This window comes from Sceloporus occidentalis, unplaced genomic scaffold (assembly GCF_023333645.1).
Source record: "Sceloporus occidentalis isolate IW3139 unplaced genomic scaffold, rSceOcc1.0.p SCAF_19, whole genome shotgun sequence".
Lineage (NCBI taxonomy): Eukaryota > Metazoa > Chordata > Lepidosauria > Squamata > Phrynosomatidae > Sceloporus > Sceloporus occidentalis.
Window position 1 is genome coordinate 6,512,188 of NW_028316999.1, and position 26,276 is coordinate 6,538,463.

The following is a 26,276-nucleotide window of genomic DNA, read 5'->3' on the forward strand; positions in this document are numbered from 1 at the left end:
TGATACCCCACATGCATGGGTTTGTCATTTTTTGGGGGAACTAAAAGGCCACATTTGGTGTGCATTTTTCTAATTGGAAATTAGATGTGTGGCCATCCTTCCCCCCGTGTTAATTGGGACCTTGTTGAACCCGGCCAATTCAATTTACCCCATCAAATCATACATTTTTTAAAAGTAGACACCCCATGGGCATTTAATATGCCAATATTTTAACTCTTTCCATGCGAGAATTGTTTTAAGCTAATGTGCTAATTTTAGGACTTGCTCACAAAAATATATTTTTTATATATATATTTTATTTTTTTGCCTTTTTTTAAAAAAATGTAAAAAAAAAATTTTCAACTTGAAGGTTCCCCTGATAGTGACATCAGTGGGAAATTATTTTTACATTTTACTGGTTTTTTTACTATTTTTTTCTAATTATTATTAATTTTATTTTATTTTTTATTTAATTTTTACTAATCACACTGTGATTAGAAAGCTGGGCTCCATTGACTTGTATGGTTGAATGCAGTACCTGTATTCAACCTGCAAGTGGAGCCAGAGTTCTCTAGAGGGTCTGGAGACCGTCTAGCGAACTCTTTTATCTTTATTATTTTTTTTCCCGGGCTGCCGCCATCTTGCTGATGGCAAAGATCACCGGCAGCTGCGCCTGTGACCGCTCTCCGGAGTGCATCCATCTAGAGGTAAGTGTTTGGTGTCTCTGGATGCCTCCTGATCGAGGCATTCCAGCGACACCATTTAAGTTTAGATGTTTAGACGCTTTTAAAACGGGCGTCCGCCGCCATACAATGTATTTGGGTGCAGAAAGCGAACGTAGATCGCTTTCTGCACCCGTTTAAAGACGTGCCGGTTCTGGCACGTCATTTGTCGTAAACGACTTGTTTTTCCGTGTCGTGCCAGAACAGGCAATTGTCATTAAGGGGTTAAAGAAGAGGAAGAGCCATGTACATCTATACATACCTGGACATACAGCTTAAAGAAATACAATGCATGAAAAAACAGCCTATGTCAGCTCATATTTGCTTAAAATCAGCGTAGCCTGTGAGTCAGTTGTTATCCACATCACCAGTTCAGCCTGCCCTTGACTAAAGAGGAATGAGACAACCCCTGTGTCAGTGAATAATAATACTTTGTCCTGGCTGAAAAAACTGCCAAAAAATTATGCTGGCAAAACAAGAGAATGTCAAAACAAGAGTATTTAGAAACAGTATTGTAGAAAATAAGCAAAATGCTGTACTGTATAGAGAATAAGTTCCCTGCAGAAGGAAAGGGTACAAACTTAGTTTCCAACCAAAGAAGATTGTATGAAGAATGGGTATGGAGCAGAAGAAGGTGGCCGAAATCATGAATGCCAAGACAATGCTACAGAGAATGAAGATTGTCTTGAGTGCTAAGCATAAAAAAAATAAATTGAACTAGCGCTGGACAAAGGAGAATTACACATTACTGACATCAAATTCCATAGAGATTGACAGCCAACATAAGAGGATTGTAGCGTGAAGAGAATGGAAAACAGAAATTGCATTAGGAACGTGTGCAGAGAAGAAGAAGATCAGCTATTGGGAAGTCAGCGGAGGAATGGACGAAAGCTCCTTCCATGAAAGCAACATATATCGGGATTGTGCATTGCAGTTAAGGTTGATTTATATAGCATTCTCTGGAGATCTCATCTGTAAATGTGCTGGATGTACTAATTAAAGAAGAGGTTCTGCTGATACCAAGTGGTTTTGAAAACAGGGATAATGCATATACTGTTACAGATGCAACCCTTGAAAACTGGTCCGTCAACAGATTCTGGTCTCGAGATCAGCAGAAACCTTCTTGAGTCATGTGATTCACACTTGTCCAAAAATCTTCCTTTTTGTAACATTCCAATGCATGCTGGAATCCTCCCATGAGGTATGCCATATCTATAACGTAATTTGAGTTTTGATCTTAACATCAAGCAATGGTTTATTACTTTTTAGAATCCCCTGGCAGCCAGAATTTACATATAAGCGTAAATGAACACAAACATGAGATGGGGACCTGCCTCTGAGAAATGAACTAAGTGGCACATTTCCAATTTATAAATCAGACATCCTTACGTATATAAAGAATATATAGTATTTCTTTCGGCCACAATTATTTGCCAACATTTGGCTTTTATAAATATTTTTTTATAATCCATTATAAATAATATAATAATATGTTTTTTTTATAATTCAGTAGAATATTTCTACAATATTCCCAATAAATAACGTTTTTGAATCTCAAAATGAACATAATCCAGCTATGTTTGCTATATCATTGGCTGTAACATTTAGACAAGCAGGTATGGAGCAATTAAACTATAAGGCTCAGAATGTAATTACGGTTTGATCACAAGATAGGCAAAGAAGATCTTTATCAAGCCTGACTCGACTGAAGCATCTATAACGTGCCGGAAAATCATTCATTCCTTCGCAGTACTTTATTAGCGTCAGGTGAGCTGTATCGCTAGTCGCTTATAAAGGCTGGGGTTGAATCTGGACATTGAGCTGTTTTATATATATATATATATATCACATTTACCTTTTTGCCTCCTAGGGTTTTCATGTAATTTTCCATTTTCTTAACATATTTAAGCATTATACCAGGTAATATCTGCCCTTCTAGCAGGAGAAGCACTCAGCAGGTGGAAATATAAGGCTTCGGGTAATGTGGATTACGTGTAATAACTTGGTAGAACAGAGTATGCTTCAATTAGATTTGGGCTCCTGTCTTCCCCCTCTCTTCACCTTAGTCCGTCTCTATGCAGCGACACATTTATGTTTTGTGATGCCCTTGGCCTTCGCGTGCAGCATCTTCATTGTATTAAACAGGCAATGCAGGCATCTTAAGCACGCTTAAAAGGTAAAAATACCTGCAATATCCATGCATGTAGCTTATTCATGTAAGTATTCAAATAGCTATACAGCACAGTTACATACCTTTGCTAACACATATAATACCCTCATTTATCACACATTCATTCAACTGCCCCACAGTCTGTCTATTTAAAGACATTACATGCAGCTTCGAGATATTGTTGGTTATTGTTATTGCACCATCAGGAAAGGTAGCATCTAAACATATCTTCGCAGTCCATAGCGAAAGTTCTATTACCATGAAGGAAAACACCTCCCAGGGTTTTGCATGGACCTTAGCTGCTGCAGTACCGCTTCTTGCCAGAAGGAGGAACAGTGAGCACTCGCTTTGTGTGTACCAGTGTTTCTGTCCCCCAGCCGAGGGTGTTAGGTTTTATATAGCATATTATTATTATTATTATTTATTGTTTTATATAGTGCCATCAAATTCAGTAGCGCTGTAAAATGGGTAGACAGGACATAACAGGTAGTATGTAACATAACAATTTGACTAACAGAGACAACAGGTGAGGAGGGCCCTGCTCACACAAGCTTACAATCTAGCATATTTTACATAAAGGTTATACCCCTTTCTGGAAATAATGAAAAGTGATGATAACATTAGTTTGCCTCTTTTCCACATTCATTGGATAAAATCTGATTCAGTTCACGTTCATGCAAATAGAGTCATGGAAAAATGTGAGGTTTTTTTTTATTTTTTTTGCAATGCTATCGTAATTTGCATACACCTTTGCGTCTAAATAATATGCTTTGAACTAAATTAATTTAGATTATTACACATAGGTCTGTGAAATATGAAAAACAATTATGGATTTGCATGGTTGTACTTCCCTACTGTTTTTTTTCTACTTTTTTGCTTTTGGGTTATTTTATTTTTATAGTGGAGACCTAATATAAAAGTAAATAGAACATTAACTATAAAATTGTAAACAGGAATCAAATTAAAGCTAAATTTGAATACAAAATACGTTTCAGATGCCAGTTGGCCAGTTTGCAAATAAAACATTATATATAAAAATCACCGTGCAGGCTGAAACCATGCAAAGCGATCTTAATCAACAGGAAAAATTTTAATTGTTCAGTGACTTTTTGTCAAAACATTACAAACTCTCTTACCTCAGGAATTAAGAAAGGTAAGAGGTAGTGTAGGGCTGCAACAACTAATCTATAAAATCGATAATGAAAATAGTTGTCAACGAATTTCATTATCGATTAGTTGAATCAAGTTTTTTTTTTATGAAAAATAACCCTCGTCTTGTAATCCGATCTCAAATAGAGGTCGGACTATAATACAAAGATCCAGATCCCCTGCAGCGCTGCAGAGAACCTGGATCCTCCTCTCTGGCAGCCGGTGGACGTCTGCGGGTCCGCTGCTGCCCGACACTTCCTCTGGGGATTCTTTGCCAGATTGACATGACCTTCCGGTGCTCCGGAAAAAGAAAGATATAGGGGAGAGATTGATAAAACGGGGAGATAAGAAAGATGGGATGAGTGGAGAGATGAGGAGAACATTATGTTCAACATTTCTAATCTCTTATGGAATTAAACGGCAGTGGAATTAGAACATGGGTTCCATGTATATTTCATATATGTGTATTATACATTTAGATTAAACATAATGCATTCAAAGTACTTGCACAAATATGTAAAATACATGGAACCCATGTGCTGCTGCCACTGCTATTTTCTTCCTTAAAGTATGAGAAAAGACAGGTTAAACATATTCCAAATTATTCTTCTCCAGTCTCCAATTCGCCTCTGTTACAGAATGGAGGGGCTGGAGCCAGGAGCCTGGAGGACTGGTATATATAAAAAAGTAGCTTGCTCATTCAGAGTGGTGGCTCTAGCAGAGCGCAGCACATGGAGCTGGGGTGATCGCGTTTCCTATCCACCATTCAGAGACACTTACTTTCTTACTTAGTTTCATTGCCACAGACTTTGGTAAAGCCCAACTGCCATCATTATATAGCAAGCCAGACGCAGACTGTCCTACCGTACAACTCATCATTATATAGTGAGCCAGACACAGATGGTGGTACAGCACGACTCCTATCATTATATAGTGAGCTTCACACAAAAATTACTGCAGTTTTTCTGAAGTAATACTGCAGTTTTTTGGACATGAAAAAATTGCAATACTGCACTTTTACTGCATTTGTACTTCACTGTACTGCATTATTACTGCACATGTACTGCCCTTTTTTTTTACTGCAATTATACTGCATTGTACTTCAATGTACTGCAGCTTTATTGCATTTGTACTTCCGTACAAAAATAACTGCAGTAAAACTGCAGTACAGTGAAGTACACATGCAGTAAAACTGCAGTAAATGTGCAGTAATACTGCAGTAGAAGTGCAGTCTTGCAGTTTTTTCATGTCCAAAAAACAGCAGTATTACTTCAGAAAAACTGCAGTAATTTTTTCGTAAGGGCTGCCACAGCATGACTCCTATCATTGTTTTATTGTCCAAAATGTCTTGGTATTTCCCCTTCAGCGTACCAAGACATTTTGGACAATCCTGTGCTTCCAACTTTGGGGGAACAGTTTGGGGAAGGCCCTTTTCTATTCCAGCATGACTGTGCCCCAGTGCACAAAGCGAGATCTATAAAAACATGGTTGGATGAACACCTTTGGGATGAACTGGAATGGAGATTGAGAGCCAGGCATTCTTGTCCAACATGAGTGCCTGACCTCACAAATACTATACTGGAAGAATGGGCAACAATTCCCACAGAAATTGGAAAGCCTTCCCAGAAGAGTGTTTGCTTTGCACGGATATAAAAATATAAAGATGGCTCTCAGATTTTTTTATAAACACTGACTCTACTCAATACTACTCCTAAATTAGCTATATCTATAGAGTGAAATGCCACGGCAGACTCATCATCCCCAGTCTGGCCCTGATAATGTTATATAGATTTTATTCCTCCAAGTATAGGCTTCCTACCCTCTCCCTTTTCTACAGGCCAATGTGATAAATTTTAAAGGTACTGTTCCACCTACTCTGCGGAATTTACTACATCTAAAAATAAACATATCTTGCTTAATTAAATGCTTCATTGATACACAGAGGTCTATGCACAGCAGCGCCCGCAAGAGGTAGAGAGGGCCGTGTCCTAGGGTGTCACAGGACTGAAACACCTGAAAGTCTGGAAGTATGAGGTCCCCATGCATACGCACGCAAGGCTTTGGCTGTGTATTCATTTGCTATCAATACATTTGCTTTTACAAATGTACAAGTCATTGGCTAGCTAAACGTCATATACTGGAAGGAATCTTTAAGTATCCTCAGACCTCATATATGTTTACAACCACATAGCCGTTTGCGCTACACAGGGAGCACAGAACTTGCTGCTGTACACCGAAACTACTATGAAGCTCAGACAGCCAATTAAGAAACGGGGGCTACTTATACTGCACTAGACATGCATTCTGATTGAAGCGGAACAAAATACCGTGAATAATCCTACCATTGCCCACCAAGTGCAAATTAACCCTTTGGAAGACTATTTTATTTAGTACAGGCTTTCTTGCACTGATACTTTGGCTAACTCCTGTTCCATACCATACACTTTACCTTTACCATAAACTCTTTAACTGGCCTCCTACACTGCATTAAGCCTGTTATGCTTTGCTGTTTTAACTCTATATATGCCATTTCACTGCTTAGTATAGGCCAAGTTCAATAAACTCATTTAATTGCATTGTCGCACAGAATCTAATCGCACAGAATCTAATCGCATAGAAATCCAACCCCTGCAGTGACCACGCAGTGTTAAAATTGTTGTTATGTTATGACCAAAACATCTCCTGGAAAGATTTGTTAATTCAAGTTACCTCTGAGCGAAAGTGATGAGATCTCAGGAAGGCATCTGGAAGAAGAAAAAAAAAAACAAAAACAGAGGCAATCAGCTTCAGTTCTTTATTTTTTGGGTTAGATTAACAGCAAATCCTCTTAAAAAAGGCTTCAAGCTAAATCTGAACTGTCAAGGACATTGCTGCAAAGGCAGCAGCGACTGAGGAGATGAAGGGGACCCGGGATTATGCGCTGTGACTGTGTTGTCCTGTGCATAATCCCCCCAGATTGTCCCAACATCTCACCCACTATACTTGCTCCAGTTTCGTGGAGTATGGGTGGAGACTAGTCTGCCGCAGTCCTGCTGGAAATGTCCTAAAAAATGTTTGCCAAATGAATCAGGTCTTAGGAGGACTGCCACATCTACACTGTGCCACCCCACCTCCACTGAAGTAAGATAGCGAACCTGGCCAAAGCCAGCACCGAACCGCTTTATTATACTGCATCTCGCACTATCCACAACATCCATGACAGATCGCTCACAACGTTGGTGAGATGTCAGGAGGTTCCGGTGGAAAGATTGACAAAACTACATGCATAGTGAGCGTGCAGGGAGAGAGAAATCACAGCCACAAACACGAGCCATACTGAAAATGGATTGAAAGGGTTTGCCTTACATGTCCTACCTCTGCTCCTCGTTCGGCCACCAAACACCGTCTTGATGGGATGTCTGCCTTTTTGGAGATTACGGTGCCAGCAAAACAGGAAGGAGATGGTGGCTACGGTCCCCAGCATTAACAGCAGCAAGATGAGAGCACATTGGATGCTGTAGGGTTTCAGCAACACCAGGAAGGCAGCAGCAATCATACTGAGAGTCAGGAGGCAAACCTACAGCAGGCACCGTATGGAGGTGGGGAGCGCTGATCTGTGCGGTGCAGGGTAGATGATCAGCACACGGACTCCGCACGACTTGAGGCTTCAGACCTCAGGATGAGTGTAATCCATGACTCAGCACAGGAGACATGCAGAGCATTCAGATGTCTCCCTCCCAGCACGGTGACAGGCAGTGGGGGGATAGATGCACTGCTTAGATACCCCCAGCTCTGCAGAGCATTCCACTGCCGTGTCTGATCGCGGGTGGCGTGGCTGGGGACAGCAGCAGCTCTTCAGGATGCTGTGATTTGCGTGGGGGGGAGGGGTGTGAAGGAGGCGCGTGTCATTGGCTGGGATGTCCCCGAAATAAAAGTTTCTCTTCCTGAGTCCCTTGCCCAACTAAGCAGCCTCAGCATCAGCAGCTCTCCGGCCGCGGAAGGGAGAGAGAGATCGGAGATGCTCAGCTCCTCCTTGGATGGGTGCTCGGTGACGTCAGAGCTACCCCAATGCTGCTGCGGAGAGAGCAGTGATTATGGCTACTGCAGGCAGTAGTAGGAATGGCAGCACCTTGTAGCCTTATTATTATTCAGTAAAACAAAGTAAAACCCAAGAGCCTGACAACTAGAAAATAGAAAAGTGGAGATTTGCTCTAAAAACGATCAATTCATGTCTTACAGTAAAAACACTCTGCGTGAGATAAAATGTAGATGCTCCAAACTTATCTCGGCTTGTGTGGCAGGATCAGTTCTCCTTCATAACATATCAGAACCTCACAAGGAGAAAAACAGAATAAAGTGCATAGTGCAGTATTGTCTGTATCAGAAATAAACACTTATTGACATACCTGGGAACTTCCGGAGACTATCCTTGCGGGACACGGCAACGACTGCTCACTGACATCAGTGAGTGGTCCCAATGACGTGGGGGTGTTCCCGCTGATATCAGTAGGGGACTGCTCCTTTGGGTGCTGATAGCCAAAGGAGTGAGTGGGCAGTCCTGGCCGTGTCCCGCAAGGGAAGGCTCCAGATGGCCCGGAGCTCAGAAGTTCCCAGGTATGAAAATTAACCTTTAGGCTGAGCTGTATTTACCTTTTGCATGACATCTATGGAAGGGTGTACTGGGCTAGCCCAGAAATGCCTCCTATAGGCTGTTACTAGTTTGCCTGGGTCGGTGGGTGACCAGCAGCACAGTAGTGGAGGATGTAATATTACATCCCTGGGCATAAATGCCAGTTGTGAGGACATAACATGACATCCTCTATCCTTGTCATACCCTTTGAATACATGTATTGCATTAAGCGCTGAGTAAATTGTTGGTGCTATATAAACAAAAGATAATAATAATAGTTTAAAAATAGTATCCATTTGGTTTTTCCCCTCCCCCGGCACAAATTCACACAAAAGGCATCTCCTGCGCAGTAGTGTGTATACTGACTGCCAGTCAGCATCCAGCACAGTCTTGTGAAAGTGTTCCAGGAGGTCTAACAAGAATCCTTAGTCATTGAATAAAACGTTGCTGCCACCTATCTGTCATCAAAGATGGTAAGAATAAAATCACAGTCAGCAAACATAATATAGATATATTTATATATCTATATGTGTGTGTAAGAAACCTTCTTGAGACATATACCTGGGTGCTTCATCATTCCATCATATCGGAACACAAGAAAGAGAGCTCACCAAGAATTTCATTAATGAAGGCCTCAAAGGGCAAAGTTGAATTTTTTTTGTACTAACCATAATTATATAACGTTTGTGACTTAATTATTTAAATCTCTGGGGTGTTCTCTTTCTTGTGTCCCTTTATGATGGATGAATGACACACCTATGTCCCCCTTTTGCTGCCAGAACAGCCGTGGCTGCCCATGACTTGCCAGTTCACTGCTTTTGCTTCATTGGACCACTTTTGATAGGTACTGACCACTGCAGACCAGGGAACAGGAGCCAGCTGCTCGGCCATGGAAACCCATTTCATGAAGCTCCCAACGCACAATTTTGTGCAGATATTAATGCCAGTGGAAGTTTGGAACTCTTCAGTTATGAAATCAGCAGAACGTTGGCGACTTACATGCACCATGCGCCTCAGCACTCGGTGACCCTGCTATGTGACTTTATGTGGTCATATGTATGTTTGTATATACACAGTAATGTGAAAAAGAAAATGTACCCTCTTTGAATTCTATAGTTTTACATTTCAGGATATAATAACAATCAAATTTTCCTTAGCAGGTCTAAAAATTAGGTAAATACAACCTCAGATGAACAATAACACATGACATACTACACGGTATAATGATTTATTCAACAACAATAAAGCCAAAATGAAGAAGCTATGTGTGAAAAACACAATAATGCTTCCACAGGAATTTAAATGCTAAGTTGCAGGCAAATTCACTGCAAGGTCAGACCATACAATGGTTGCATCTGAACAAGCCACAGAACTTCTGGAACACTGTCCTTTGGACAGAAAAGACCAAAGTGGAGCTGTTTGGCCATAATGCACAGTGCTGTGTTCGCCATATCAGCACAAACACATCATACCAACTGTTAAGCAAGATGGTGGAGGGGTGATTATTTGGGCTTGTTTTGCAGCTACAGGGCCTGGGAACCTTGCAGTCATTGAGTAGACTATTAACTCCTCTTCTTTTCCGGCCATTTGACCCCTTGCTTCAACAGTATAGCTACACTATAGCGTACAAGCTTCCTCGTACATGGAAACCAATCTGCTTGTTGGCATTGCCAGGACAAAAAAACAAGTCCTAAAATATCACAAATACTTAGGTTGCAATGCTGTTTCCCATTTAAATCTGTGTAATGGAAAAATGCATTCCCACTTCTCACTGAGAATATAGTTTAGCATTCTTTTCATGGACAGTGTAAAACCGATTATGGTGTCAGAGAAATGCAACTGCAGTCTCTTCGTTTAATATTATGTTGGAATAAATATTTTTTGGTCAACATTATTTTGTGGGTCACTCGTTACACAATAACTAAGAATAACGGCTGTAATATCGATTCAAAAGCGCGATAAAAACTGCCAGCATCCAAGAGGCAACAAAGCAGCTTCGGGTGGTAGAGCATGCAAGCCGGTAGAGCCCATTCTAAAGTGATGTTGAATTTAGTTTATATTGTCACATACAAAATAATGACTTATTTCAAAAGTCTTTATCAAGCCAGACTGTACAAATGGGAAAATAAGCAGGGTTAATGCCCTTTTGTTTTAGGGGATGTGGTTACGGCAGCTTTACCATGATACTTTACATGGTGTCATGACCTATTAATGGCTGTTGATAAGAATAATGGCATATGTAACGCGTAAACTCAAGAGGGCAGAGAGATTTTGGTCCAAAAGAGGCACTGTTCCCCCTTAAAGAGGGACACATGGGGGTATAGGCTGCTTCAACGGGCCCAGAAAAAAACAAGTTATGGTTTAAAATGTAGACATAACTCATATGCATTGTATTTATTTTAAACTGGAATTGCAGGTGAGAACCTTGTAAAAACACGGCATTGGCACGCCTGTCAGTGACGGTTACTGAACATCCACCACAGAGAAACGCGTCCTGTCAGAACCTAACCAAGAGTGTTTCCCGAATCAAATATGGCCGCCGCGAATCCTCTATAGTGTGACGCTCAGTCCTTCCTTTCACTAATCACTACATGTCTCGATAGCGGAACTACATTCCCCAGAAGCCCTTATATCGTTGCAGGTCGCAGCGAGAAGCACGTTTTGTGTTATCGCAGCGTGGCGCGGGAATCTGCTTGTTTTCGTGGCCGTGCTGATCTCTCCCCCGGGCGGTAAGCGGCTGTGAGTACCGGGTGACTGACCCACCGCGCGGTCTAAACCGGCTGTGCGCCTGTCGCTTCCTGCCGCCCCCGGTGTAGCTGGCTGAGCTGTTAGGAGTTGCCGAATGGGTAATTGTATAGGTTAAAGAAAAATAGGTGGCATTAAATACCCCTTTGCTATTATGACGCAGAACATGTCTTCTATTAAATGCATATACGGTATTGTAACCCTATACATATGTCCCACCTATCAGTGGGAGTGGGTGTTGCCATAACTGGTATATTAGTGCAGTTATTAGGTGTGTGGTTTTGTGGATGTTAGGGTGACCCCTTGTTAGAATAATGTTATTTACTGGAATGGTGTACCCTGTTAGAATACATTAAAAACATATTAATCTGAATATCTTATTTGATATACTATCCAACTCAAGTTAAAAGTCAACATGGTCTTTGGAAGTAGTGGCTTTAACAGAGTATTATGAGATGGTTAATGGCTGGGATAATTCTGTGCTGTTTGGGGGTCAGGCGTTTGCCCCAGCTCTGATGTGGTGCTGGACTGTGTTTCTGTTGGGTGACGTGTGTGTATATATATATATATATATATATATATATATATATATATATATATATTTCTCTTGGACACTTTACCTGTCACTTCAAATAATGAAACCAGGACCACAAACAATATAGCAACCTTCTTCGCTTCTCCTGTATTGGACACCGTGTAGTTAGATTACAGATAGGGATTCTACATAACCCAATTAACAGGAGAGCTTTGTTTTTTTTAAACAAGCCTGCATTAAACACAAAGGATTCTGTTCGCTACATGGAGACTAGACAGAAGAGTTGTTTCAGCTCCTTCACTTGACTATACATTATGAAACGTGCCTCCAGCGAGCTTCTGCTAAGGGAAGCGCTTGGCTCGCCCTACGTAGTGTATAAATTGGTAGGATTTTGTCAATCTGCTCAGATGTTGAGTTATGCGTTATACAGGGCCAGCTCATCCCCTTTCGCTGGGGAACTTGCCATTGCTGCCCCTTCATGATGAAGAGTAAAACGAGAAACCAGTGAAATCACAACTCTTGTCAACTCTTATAAACCTCAATATAGGAGACAAGTGGAGTTTGAATGATACCTTTATTGGCTAACTGAGTAGATATAGATTGCAAGCTTTCAAGACCTCTCAGGTCCCTTCATCAGGCATAATATGTAATCCTTGTTCTGCTTGCACTTATTGGCAGTTCTTAGTTTATGTGGATTTTTTTCTCTGTTATTTTGACGCTATGTAGAATTAGTATGGCGTTATTGTATTGGTTACTTTTGGCCAGTGGCGTCTCCAGCTTTCATGTTTAGGGGGGGCACATGGGGGGTCAGGGACCAAAGTAGGGGGGCCAATTATAAAACGGTACATATAATAAAATATATATATATATATATATATATATATATGCATTAGACGTGCATTTTTAACTACTTCATATGTACGTATCATAGCCTCTGTTACTCACCTTCGCTTACGCTGAGGCTTCTATGAAGCTGCAGTGAAAGTGCCTGTCAGCAACGGAGGCTCACAAAATACCAGGGAGTCAGGAGAGAGGCAGAGCAGTGTATGGGAGTGGGGAGGAGTCAGAGGGGTGTATGGGAGGGGGGAGAGAGACGGAAGTGAGAGACCGGCCGACAGTGAGGGGAATCCAGGTCCCCTGCAGCGTTGCGGGGGATCTGGATTCTAGTGTTATAATCAGATCTCTGTTTGAGGTCGGATTATATAAGGATAAAAATCGATTCGACTTATCGATAATGAAAATCGTTGACAAAAAATTGGACCCTACCCAAGCATTTCCTTGGGCCCTGCTCAATTCTCCCTTGCATGCAATCACTCCCTCCGCTACCACACCAAAAATATATTTGCCACACTGACTGCAGATCAGGGGGAGAGTCAGTCCTTCTGACTGCACCATGACATTGAGAGGTCCTCTCCCCTGTAATCATCCCTCTGTCCCCTCATTCACTAAACCATACCGCTCTTTTACTTACACCTTGTAGTTCAGGTATAGATCAAAAAAACAACAAATGGAAACAGCACGTGCATGTATAGATCAACTGAATAAGAAATACAAACCCTGTATTTGCAGGTATACATAATGGAAGCATAGCATAGCAGATACAGATCAACAGAATAACACACAAACCCAGCTATGCAGGTACAGATCAACTGTAAATCACATAACAACTAAGCATTAACGGTATAGATAAAACCCCCTAAATTACAGGCATAGCTCACAGGCTGCAGCTCCCCAGCCCTGGTGTCCACACTGCCCACATAGAACCCGACCCGCACCAAGATAACATTAACAAATTACAGTCAAGAGTGAGCCAACTTTGTCCCCAAACAGCCCAGCGTGAGCCAATTTTGTCCCCAAACAGCCCGCCCTGACACCAGTACAGGCTCTGCAACACCGACACCCAAACACACACACACCAGGACAGGCTCTGCCACCCAGACACACACACCAGGAAAGGCTCGGCCACACCGCCACCCAAAGAGACACACACCAGGACAGGCCCTGCCACATCAACACCCACACACACACACACCAGGACAGGCTCTGCCACACCGACACCCAAACACACACACACACACACACACACACACACCAGGACAGGCTATGCCACACAAACAGCCAAACACACACACACACCAGGACAGGCTCTGCCACACTGACACCCACATCCAAAATGATTTCCACACTGGTTTGCTGTTTGTTTTTCCCCCTTGTGTATTGATGCCCCTGCCAGCCCCCCTTTGATTTTAATGTATTTCCCCCCACACCCTTGTTTATTGCCCCATGTGGGTTTGTGCCCCCAGCCAGCCCCCTTTGTACATTATGCCCCAAAACCCTTGAGTATTGATTTTTGTGATGTCCCCAGCCAGCCCCCCTCCCTTGTGTATTGATGCCCCCCTTTGCATTGTTAATGACCCATGTATATTGAACCCAGCCACCCACCCCCCACCTTTGTGTATTGATTTATGTGGTGCCCCAACCACCCTGTTGTGTACTTATACCCCCTAGCCACCCCCATTTTGTATTTCATTGTTGTCCCAATGCAGCCCCCCCTTTTAATATGGCTCCCCTTCCTCCTATTACCCCAACTTAATTTTTTTTAATACTTACGTTTTTGCCGCATCCTTCACTGCTGCTGTCCTCCAACGTGCTCTTCTACCTGTCACAAGGAACTGTTCCTTGTGACTCCGCCCCCTTGAGCGGCCCATCACATTGACGATGTGACGTGCCACTCAAGGGGGTGGAGTCACAAGGAACAGGGCACTGTGCAGGCACGCTGGCCGCTTAATGATTTTAAAGCGGCCAGCGTGTCTAACTGCCGCTTTAAGACTCGCAGCCACATCGGCTGCAATGGCATCTCGGTGTGCCGGCCACTTCGGATGCTGCAGGCATTAAAGATGGCCACTTAAATGGGCGGCTGCGCGACCGTTTAATGTACATTCTGGGCGGCCTGGGGGACAATTGCATCTATTAAAAAAAAAAAATAAAAAAAAAATGGCGTTTCAATTGGGGGGGGCACACGGGGGTGTGTGCACAGCATGCTGTGGGGGGGCCATGGCCCTGCCGACGCCACTGCTTTTGGCCCTGAACAGAGGTCCCTTTTAATGGAGCTGTTTATTCAGATGCAGTCCCCTGGCCAAACCACTTCCCCACCCCATGAACACAAGACTGCTAGTCTGTCCATCCACAAGGTCTTCCAAGATCTGGCAGGTTTAAAGGGTGTCTGCCTCATTGGAGACCTAAGATAAAACTGGTATTGAATGAATCCACCACCCTGTTTATCCTTTGTTACTGCTTGAACTTATTGTATTTTTTTTTTTTTATGTTCAGTTTTGTTCTCCAGCTCTGACATCCAACAAAGTCATAGCTAGGGCCTTCAAATCAGGAAAGAGTGTATCGATGTAACCCTACTGTAGGAAATTGGGTGAACCTGCTTTGATTTAGGAGACTTCCATAATTCGGAATTGTAAACAATTGGACGTTCCTCTATAAAAGAGTGATCACAAACATAGTTCAGGCAACAAGATGACAATTCAACACAGTATTTAGCCCCATGGAGTCAATCATCATCAAATCAATATCCAGGAAAAACAAAGTAAAATGTCTTCATTTAATTATAGATACTTGGCGTTACTGTTGCTACTGTTTTACGGGCATAACCTGTATTCTGTTTTCTTGCGCTAATTGCCATAAAAGACAAAAGATATTTGAACATATCTGTCATTTCCTAGGTTTTCCATCTGGATTGTGAGAGGTACTCTATAAATACACGCTCAAACCCGCATGCTGGAGGAGAAAACCTATTGTGAAACCAACTGTGAGTAGCTTAATGTAAAGGTTGGGAGAAAGTTATTCAGCATACTTGGTACAAATTATTAAACACGATGTTGCCTTAACAAACCCTAAAAAGTGTTCAGTTACCAAGTATCTTCTACCAGCCCACAAGGGAAAAGCAGATGTGTGGTTCTCCAGCAGAGCTCTCTCAACTTATACCTACGTGCCTACGAACAGTGCAAGAAGCCAGAATTGGATGTCATGTCATATGATTTGCAAATATTGAATATTTTTCACACTTTTGGTCCTCTGAATGCTAGCAAATGCTTTTTTTTTGTTTGTTTGGGGGTGCTATTCACTTTTAATGCACTAGTAAAAAGATCAATTATGTTTCTATTTAATTTTTTTTTTGCTAATAAACCACTGCACCATTACCCTAAAGAAGTTCTATAACCACTAGATTGTACCATGCTCAGCAATAGTATCTGTATTAACTGATGAACATCTCTATTTCCCATAGATAATGGATTTATCTGTCCCCAGTAAAGATGACACAACAAATCCTGAAGGTAGTCGGTGCACTGACGACGAGGTCGAGTTTGTCAGTGTAAGTTTTTCCAGTTGATTTTGGTCGTTAATGTTTCATCAGTTCAGCTCTCGGTTGTGCTCTGTTGACTTTTTTTTCTGGACAAGGATATCTTGTCTTCTTGCGTCTCCTTTTGTCTTACAGTGTGGTCCTTAATTGAGATTTGCTAATCCTTGAGTTTTTGTTGGATGAGTTATAGTAACTGATTTGGCAATGCATTATGTGGGGACAGCTTGGCCTTTTTTAGCTGGTTTTGAGATATCTCAACATAAAGACACAGCTCTGGTTTTAATTTATATTATGAAGGAACACCAATGAGCATCATCTGCAGAAAGAGCTGAACTGCCGTTGTATCATACATAGCTTATTCAGTGAGGAGAGCAGTGATGTGTTATGGAGTAGGCAAACTAGGACAGCTGCTCAGTGATCTTCACATTCAGTCCATTTACTTTATGGAGGGCTTTGCCCAGCATACGAGGATGCTGTCATACACTATGGTTGGCAAGCCGCTAATTATGATGACATTGGACGAGACATCCCATTATAAGATCTGTATGCACAGAATGCAGATCTATCCTTCCTTCTGTTAATGATGGCCCTTACTTTTTTATGTAATGTAGTCCTCAGTGTATAGGAGGACGCCTACGCTACGAGTGAAAAATATTTGTGAATCTTTAAATATTTAAATTGCAGAAAAAAAACTCTGTGTATACATTTAGGTGTAACACATAAACAAGTGCAAAAAAAGTGAGGCAGCACAATAAAGAAAACAAATCTCTTTGGTTCAAGAGAGATGTACTTGTAAGGTGTGTTCATATTTCAAACAAAGGCCAGTGTAAAAAAAAAAAAAAGAGAAAAATATTGTATAATATGCTTTTGCAATAGGAGGAAAAATCCACCAAAAAAACCCTACATGTGTCACGCTCCCATTCTTATAAGCCTTACAAATCCAGGCTCAAAAGATATTTGTGTGTGTATAGATATATGTACTAAATAGAACTGCTTGGATGCACTGGTCAGGTGCCATGCGGACAGATACCTTTTATCCAACAAGCAGCATAGGAAGCCTCCGTTTCAGGGATGCAGTGACTTCCGTCTGACTTCTCCCTCATGTGTCTCTAAGTCACTTTACGCATTTTGCTCTTATTGAGCTTCTTCCAGTATACTCTTGACCATAAAGGTGCCTTTGATTATGTGCACAACTTTACTATTCTGTATTCTGTCCCTTTTAAGTATACCTCCATTATTTTGCTAGTGACATTACTTAATACATGATATACTTACTAGCGTGGCACCCATCCACATCAAAATATTGGTAAGACACTTGGGGACAACAAAGTTCCATTAGGAAATGTTTGCATTACATACAATAACTCATTAAATGCAAAAAGCTGTTTATATTCCATTGATGTTATGAGCTCTGTTGGCATTAAATGTATTAATTTTTTTAAGGGAAAATACTTGTGCATAAATATATCTGTACCTTGGGAGAAGTTGCACCCCACCCCACTGACTGACAGTCGTTAACATGCAGCGGATAAATGCATGTATCCCAAGGGCAAATGTTCAATTTTATTGATCCCTGAAACAATTTAAATATTTGATTTCTGAAATTATTTGGTTTTATTCTTATGTTTCCATAGCTTTCAGTCAACAAAGTGTATTTCTCTTATATATGCAACATATTTAGTATTTTTTAATGACCTTCTTATAACAAAGTGAAATGTCTGTAAAAAAAAAAACAACAAAAAAACCCCTCTTCTTTCATTTATAGGAGGCCCCTTTGAGGCCGGTTCTGGAATGCGTAAGTCTGCTCAGTAGCGATGATGATGACGTGTTGACATGTTACCATGTTCCAGTGAGTACACACTTCTTTTGTTTGTGGCAAACGGTGAATAAAGTGGCAGAATATAAAGATTAATGCAAACCCACATTAAAAACCAGTTAGGGGAAGAAAAGGATATTTTTCCTGCGTATAGTGGCAGTACGTATGGGGTTGTTCTTTCCCCTTAGGACAAGCTTCTGAAAGACCAATCAAAAAGTAAACTCCTCCCCTCTTACCCATAAAAGCCGGCAAACTGGAAGAGTCCCCAGTTCTTTCTTGTCCCTCGTAGGGTGAACAGCTTCGTGGATTCTTCTGAATCGGGTTGTTGCCGAGGGGGTGAGTGTTTGGCTGCAGTTTAAACTTCCCAGGTGGAAGTTCCGTGCTGCGCGCCTTGTAACGGGCTTACAGAGGCAGCGTTCACTCTATCCTTTTTGGTTACGGAGAAGGAGCATGTGCAACTCTGTGGAACGCACGCCCGGGTGGCTATTCGTTCCACTGTGATCCTGTAGCGCGATTTGAGCATGCACGGGTCGGATCGTTTTATGGCGCCAATTCTGATGATTTGGCAGCCTATTTTAAGCTGTGCAAACCTGACTGACCACAAGAGTCCACACGGTTGTCTTGCATTGGTTTTAATTTGGGTTTTATCTAAATTTAACCCTTCGTCTCTAGAAACAGACAAACCTGTTAAATAGCTGCTTCTAAAGCCTGTGCAGAGTGTAACCGCTCCTGTGCCGCTCCTGGACTGCTACAGAAAAAAGACTTGCCAACAGTGTGCTGCGGACATCTTGGCAAAAGAAAAGCAAAAAGACATGCAGTCATTCTTATGCTGGTTCCAAGATAATTTATCCCAGACCTTTCAGCATTTAAAGATGCGGCTAAATCTCCTGCACACGAGTCACCTGCAAAAGGCATTAAAGGCGACATCGTCTGACTGTTCTTCGGGGGAATGCTCTCGCTCATCTTATGATTCAGAGGACGGCTTTGGCTTTCCACCTCAAGAAATTGAAATTGACAAGAAATTGTGTTCTTCAGTTTCAACCCGAGAGCAACTAAGAAGGGTCTCCCCTATTCCTCCCAAATTTGTGGAATTGATGCAGAGGGAGTGGACTAACCCCGGCAATCAAGCTTTTATTTCTAAGCATTTTAAGCAATTCAAGTTTCGAGAAGATATTAAATGGCAAGAGCTTCCAAAGGCAGAGGTGCAAGTTGCACAGTTATCTAAGTAAACTGTGCTTCCTATAGGTGAGATAGCGGGACTCAGAGACGCTATGGATGAGAGAGCCGAAACAGCCGTTAGGGGAATGTTTCAGGCAGCTGCGTTTCAGAGTAAAGCAGCTTCAGCGGGAGCAGCTGTTATCAAGCCCTGTTGATATAGAAAATGGAAGATTACTTTATGGCCAGACGGGCAGTATGGTTAAGATCTTGGAAGGCGGATACAGCCTCTAAAGCAGACTTATGCGACTTGCTGTTTGAACAAGGAAGGCTTTTTTGGTTTGCCTTTGGAAGGCAAGAGAGCAGGGGTCGCCTGCAACACTTTCAGAAAGCATGGTTTTAGTCTACAGAAAACACATGAATAACAGAGTGGTCTAGACAAATAGGTTTTGTAGGCTACAAGATCAGGGTTTTTCACTCTTCCTCGCGACCACTTCCTGTGTTCCTCTTATCTTACAAAAAGTAAGAACAAAGTTTTGTCGGCAGCAGTGTTGAAGTTGTTAGTGAAAGGGGTCATCGAACAAGTGCCCTCGGAACACCAATGGAGAGGAGTGTATTCTCTATTTTTTTTCGATTTAAAGACCATCTGTCATCATTGTATTGCTTATCAACATTTCAGAATGGAAGCCATTATATCCGTTTCCCACATCATCCGAGAAGGAGATTTCATGGTCACTATAGACCTAAAAGATGCGTATCTACACGTCCCTATGGCAGGAAGTTCCTGATATTTGCTATAAGAACAAAGAATGGCCTGAAGCATTTTCATCTCAAATCTATTCTTTTCGGTTTGGCTACCGCTCCACTAGTCTTCACAAAGGTCCCTGTCCCCTGGTGGCGCAGTTGAGACGGTTTAGCCGTCATCCCGTATGTCAACGACTGGCTTCTCAAGGCATCCTGCCCAAGTCAACTAAATCACCAACTGAAGACTTCAATAGCCTTTTTAGAACAGCATCCAGGAGAATCAATTTCCTAGGTTGCATTGTGAACTCTGTATCCCTCTTTTTGCACCTTTCTTCTCAGAAGATCTCACGGATCAAACCATCTGCAACGATATCCGATTTGTATAATCAGGAAAGCAATGAGTCTCCTGGGTTTTTAACCTCTAACATCCGAGCAGTAAGGTGGGCCCGGTCAAGAATGAGGCCACTTCAGTGGCAGATCCTTTCCAGCTGATCCAGGTCTCAAGAGGAATTAGATTCTAAGATCCAGGTGTCAAAAGTGGTTCTCCTACAGCTCAATTGATGGCTTTGGTTTCAACCAGCAGACTGGTCCATTGTCCCAACAGACGCGCCAGAGACAGGTTTGGGTGCTCACCTTTGGTTCCACAGAGCCCAAAAAAGATTGTCTCCAGAAGAGGCAAGCCGGTCATACAACTAAAGGGAACTGAATGCAGTTTTTCTAGCCCTAAAGGTGTTCAAATCGTGGATTATGTTCCCCCACGTAAGCTTCAGTCAGACAATGTAGCTTACCTCAACAGACAAGGAGGCACAAGGGCTTGGAAGCTTCAATGTCTTTGTTCTGAGATTTTTTTTGATATGGGCCCATAATCATCCGAGAGATCTATCGGCATGTCATATCAGGGGGCCTTCAATACACTGGCAGACGACCTGAGCAAGGGAAGATATTCTCGGACAGAGTGGTCTCTGAGCCCAGCTTGGTCGTCAAGTTTGGGCGTACAGAAGTAGATCTCATGGCTACAAGACAAAACGGAAAACCCCTCTTTTTGCGTTTCTCTACAAAGTAGACTATTCTCATTTTCTAGATGGACTAAGCGATATGGCAAATCAACCTAGCCTATGTGTTTCCACGGTAGCTCTGATCCCGCGTATCCAGAAGATCAAGAAGGACAAAGCCAGGGTGCTTGCAATCCTTCCCTTCTGGCCAAACTGGGGCTGGTTCTCGGACCTGCTCCAGATGACTATTTTGTTCTTGGGAACTTCCAGTATCAAACAGCACGAAGTGGAGCGCATGTACATGAGGAAAAAAAAATAAATATAAAACACAATAGTGCAATATGTAAAAGCAAAATATAAAATGTGAAAATAAGTGCCACTCACAAGTGGACTGCAAATGGTGTGCTCATCAAGAATCCAATATTCAGATCTTTAGTGCTGCGAAAATAGAAGTAGACAAAAATGGCGCAGTATCTTCAATATTCAGATGTAAATGAAACGAATTACACTTACAATTATGGTGGCACCACTCAAATAGAACAGTGCATATGCGTATAAATCAAGATCCACCGAAAACTGGTAAAAATGATTTATTAAATCCCTCGACGCGTTTCGCCGATCGTGCGTCGGCTTCTTCAGGAGTAAATTAAAATCAAATAAGATACAATAAAATACAATACAATTAACAAAATATAAACCACCAGTTTTCGGTGGATCTTGATTTATACGCATATGCACTGTTCTATTTGAGTGGTGCCACCATAATTGTAAGTGTAATTCGTTTCATTTACATCTGAATATTGAAGATACTGCGCCATTTTTGTCTACTTCTATTTTCGCAGCACTAAAGATCTGAATATTGGATTCTTGATGAGCACACCATTTGCAGTCCACTTGTGAGTGGCACTTATTTTCACATTTTATATTTTGCTTTTACATATTGCACTATTGTGTTTTATATTTTTTTTTTTCCTCATTTACATGCGCTCCACTTCGTGCTGTTTGGTTATTTACACACTTTAAGGAAGAGTGTTTTTTGGAAGCTGCAGTCTTGAGGGAAGTATTATTAATACTATTGATTATTACACGTGATATTTTTTTTTTTTTTTTTTTTTTTTTTTTTTTTTTCTTGAACTTCCAGTATCTCCAGATCTACTGGGAAACCGCAATGTCCATATACACACCATCCAGATGTTTCGCTTAACGTCATGGATGCTGCAAGGCTAATTCTACAGGAGAAGGTATTCACGGTGCTATGGCCGGTCGGTTGTTAAATTCGGTTAGAAGGTCTACATCAGAAATTTACCTCAGAACTCGGAGCAAGTTTTTGGAATGGTGCCAGGATCAAGAGTTCCATAGCTATCCTCCCTCTATTCCAGTCATCTTGCAGTTTCTCGAGAGGGGGTTCAATGCAGGTCTCCAGGTGGCTACCCTGAAGGGACACGTGTCTACCCTCAGTCACTTCTTGCTTTGGTCTTGGCATCCCAATGCTCAGCGACACCCAAATGATCATTGTGTAGTAGTGTATATGATTTGTGTATTTTTTACAGTGTATAACACAATACTCTGTACAATGGCTCATTTGTCTGGATCTGGCTACAGTTCAAGTTGATGTGTATCCATTTTGTTTTTTCACCCTTTGGAGCGTCTGCTGCCATATGCAACCCACATATGCAGTGAACGTCAGCTTCATTGGTGAGGTCTGTGATAAATCCAAATGAACAGCAGCTTGTACAGGGTCATGAAGCTACCGTTCCTCAACATTGCAATTGCATTCCACGACTTGATTGTCCAGGGTCCGGAACTAGACACCGACCTTGGCAGATGCTGGGACTTCCCAGTACTCAACCGATATTAACAAAACTTTGCAAACATACTTGGTAAATAGGCTAATTAAGGATCACATTTTCAACACCAAGTGTAAGCTGATGGAACATACCTTACGTCAACAAAGTTGTTCAGATCCCTTAACACTGAAACATGCTTTTAAAGAACAAACTTTATTGTACAGAAGACGACAAAAGATCATATATTTAGCTTTGGGGCTACTGGAGCAATGCAGGGGAGGCTTGTGATCAAGAATGCACTACACAACAGTCGGACATGACAATGTTGTCTCACGTTCCAGCAGAGCTTCAAATTAATAACAATTACTCTCAGAACAAGCCAGTGACGGCTCATGCTCATCTAAATGGACAGAGGTCCAAGAAAGTGTTACTATGCGTTTGACATTATGGCTGCGAGCCAAGAAAGTAAAGCAAGAAAATTGATAAACAAAATATCAAAGAGAGAGAACAGCTGCACGATGCTTAAGGAGAAAAACTCCCATCACAACATTTTAAGGCTATTTTCCTGATTGTGAATCTCCTTAGTGTTTTGCACTATTTCTGCCAGGCCTTGATCTTTAATTTTTCAGGTACAGATTAGGTCAGTTTAGTATGATATGGCAATAAACTGGAAGTGGAGTTTTCCAGCAGACTTCTAATCTTCTCCGTTGACTATGGGGTCACACCTCCTCTATAAAACTTGACACTTCTACTTCAGAATTGCATTTTTGCCCTCTGCTTAATCATTAAGTGTATTTAATGTGTGTTATTCTAGACCAGAGTAAAGGACCACATTGATCACCAGAAGGACAGAGTCTCTTCAACTCTTGACCGTCTCGCACGCCACGTAGAGATAGAGAAACAAGAGCGGGAGGAGAGAAACAAAGCATTCCAGGTGAGTTCAGATGTACGAAGTGGGAAGTGCCCATCTTCCTCGACGTTTGACATTTTCCTATATTCCACGGTGGTTGATCAATGTGACCTGCCGATTTTTAATTGACTGCGAACATTTGTCTCCTCTGAGACTTCCCAGCCAACAACCTTCTGCAGTGCAGTGTATGCATTAGAGCGGACTTGAATAGAAACTGCTATAATGTGAAATGGAATTAGAATCCACCCACAATTAATATACCACAAGTGTATATATGTGGAATATTTTTGTGCTCCGCAGTAAACTGTGTAATGCTTTTAAGTCTCTTTATACATGTTTTTGCTTACATGTGCTCTTTCAGTGCATGTCACATGTTTTGTGTTGCAGTGAGATCCTTCCTTTCTGTGTAAATGTGTTAATTTGTAGAACATTTAATTGTATGCATGTGAAGCCATCCAGCAGCAATGAAGATTTCAGTTTTTATTATTGTCATTACCAAAGATGCATCTCCTCCTTCCTGAGCTTTTAATTCTATACTGTGCCTTTCTGTACATAATAGATCCATTCAAGAACTGGCTAAATGCCATATGCCACATTTGCTTACACAATTGATTACAATCCCATACTTTTTTCTTTCTCCTTGCGATTGCTGTTTTAATGGCCATATGTATTCCCTATGTTTAGGAAAAAATACACCACCAACATGCTCATGGTTTACAAGAACTAGAATTTATCAAGGATCATCCAGGGACAGATGCTGCAAGACTCTGTGTCAACCAGTGGCTGAAAGTACCAGGTACGTTTTCTTTACACGCTCATTAAACTATGGATTTGTATTCTAATGTATGCTGCATTTTGGGCAAGGTCTAGTCTTCTTAATTAATGGTCTGTAGTGCCCCTAAGGAATGAGACTTTTATGCTCGGTTTTACCATGGTGTGCATGCAATAGCCACAACAGGGAAATATTTCTTGATTTTCTAGTTTGGCGCATCCTCTGGTACTGGTGGAGTGTGATGGTCCATGGCGTGTAGTGTAAATCTGCTAACCCAGAAGCTTCATGAAGTAAAATAATCCCTTTTTTAAATTGACGATGTCAGTCACACTAACTGTCAGTCAATCTAATAGCACCATTAAATTAAAGGAATGGCTCGGCCATTATATGCACATTTCCGGCTTGCCGGTGCACATGGGTACCACGCTCAGCCCCACAAGAGTCATGTGCAGAACAGGGATCAGTGCGCTGTGTGCTTTGTTCTTTTCCAGCTAAATAACGCATAATAAAGTACAAAGTATTTTATTATGAATTCTTTGTGTGGCTGCTTGGGACACTGGTGTGATACTTAGTTATGCTAAAAGCTGCATAGTTCCTTTTAAATGTTTGCTGTCAGGAAAAGGATACTCATTACAAGTTGGTGCTGTTTTTGGTGATTGATTAGTGGACACATAGAAGTTTAGCTTCATCTTGTAAAAAGGAAGGATTTTCATCACGTAGAAGGATGGTACTTTCGGTAGTGGCGAGCACAACCTCCAGGCAGGGGCGTACCTAGAGTGTTTGGCACCCCCCCCCCATACACTTTAAAACTGCATAGCTTCTACTGTTATATACCGGCGCAGACACTGAAGGTGGGTGGTACAGCATTACTGTTATTATATACTGAGGCAGACATTGACGGTGGTACAGCATAACACCTATCACTATATACTGAGGCAGACATTGACGGTGGTACAGCATAACACCTATCACTATACATTGAGCCAGACATTGACAATAGTGCAGCATAACTCCTATCACTATATACTAAGCCAAACATTGATGTGGTGTAGGCCTGCCACTTCATTAGTAGTAGGGATGCACCGAAACGAATTCTGGACTGAAACCAAAAATGCAGCACTTACCTGGCCGAAACCGAATATGACCCCCCCCACCCACACCATAAAAAAAATATTTTATTTAAAGTTAGTAACACACCAAAATAGGACAAAACAAAACATATATATATGATTGTTAACAGCAATCACATTCCTATCATGCCCAGGCATACCCAAATTCCAGGATATACTCGCAGACTTGGCATGATAGGAGTATGATTGCCCTATCTACCCCTTCTCACTCCCTTCTCCCTATCTACCCCCTCCTAACTATCTACCCTCTCCCTCTTTGAAGTTCACTTACCTTTCAGGAGTCCTGCTGTGGGGGTGCAAGGCCTCTGTCTCCCAGCTCTACCACTGTATGGAACAGTATAGAGTGATGGGAGTTATGATGTACTTTAGAGAATAATTATAAAATGAAAAATTCATTGGAAATGGTACAGCATAACACCCATCACTCTCACACACTTACCAATCCACACATATATACCAATCCACTCTCACTCTATGATTTCCTACCTTTCCTCTTTTCTCCTTACAGCTCCTTTTCCTCCTCTTCTTCAGTTCTTCTGTCTTCTTCCGGTTCAGAGGGCACGGACAGCGGTGGGCGCGGCTTCAGTGTTGTGCGCCGGGATCTGACAACAAACCCCGGCGCACAGCAGCTGTTGCCGCGCGGATCGCAAGGGAGCGGTATCGGAGGTCTTTAACAGACCTCCGGCTGCCTT

The 26,276-nt window shown here is 41.8% G+C and overlaps 2 protein-coding genes across 2 annotated transcripts in view; one reads left to right on the forward strand and one right to left on the reverse strand.

Annotated features, from left to right (window-relative positions):
* Positions 1 to 7,555, reverse strand: part of LOC149302355 (dystonin-like) — a 220,535-nt gene extending 212,980 nt beyond the window's left edge. Inside the window, exons 1-2 of the mRNA XM_089482516.1 lie at positions 7,375 to 7,555; positions 6,730 to 6,764 (exon numbers count right to left, since the gene is read on the reverse strand). Of these exons, the coding sequence (XP_089338642.1) occupies positions 6,730 to 6,764; positions 7,375 to 7,555 (216 nt within the window). The remainder of the gene's footprint in view (positions 1 to 6,729; positions 6,765 to 7,374) is intronic.
* Positions 7,556 to 16,206: 8,651 nt separating this feature from the next.
* LOC149302356 (E3 SUMO-protein ligase ZNF451-like) overlaps positions 16,207 to 26,276 on the forward strand; it is a 29,885-nt gene continuing 19,815 nt past the window's right edge. Inside the window, exons 1-5 of the mRNA XM_089482437.1 lie at positions 16,207 to 16,290; positions 18,044 to 18,113; positions 21,256 to 21,271; positions 23,592 to 23,706; positions 24,367 to 24,478. Of these exons, the coding sequence (XP_089338563.1) occupies positions 16,207 to 16,290; positions 18,044 to 18,113; positions 21,256 to 21,271; positions 23,592 to 23,706; positions 24,367 to 24,478 (397 nt within the window). The remainder of the gene's footprint in view (positions 16,291 to 18,043; positions 18,114 to 21,255; positions 21,272 to 23,591; positions 23,707 to 24,366; positions 24,479 to 26,276) is intronic.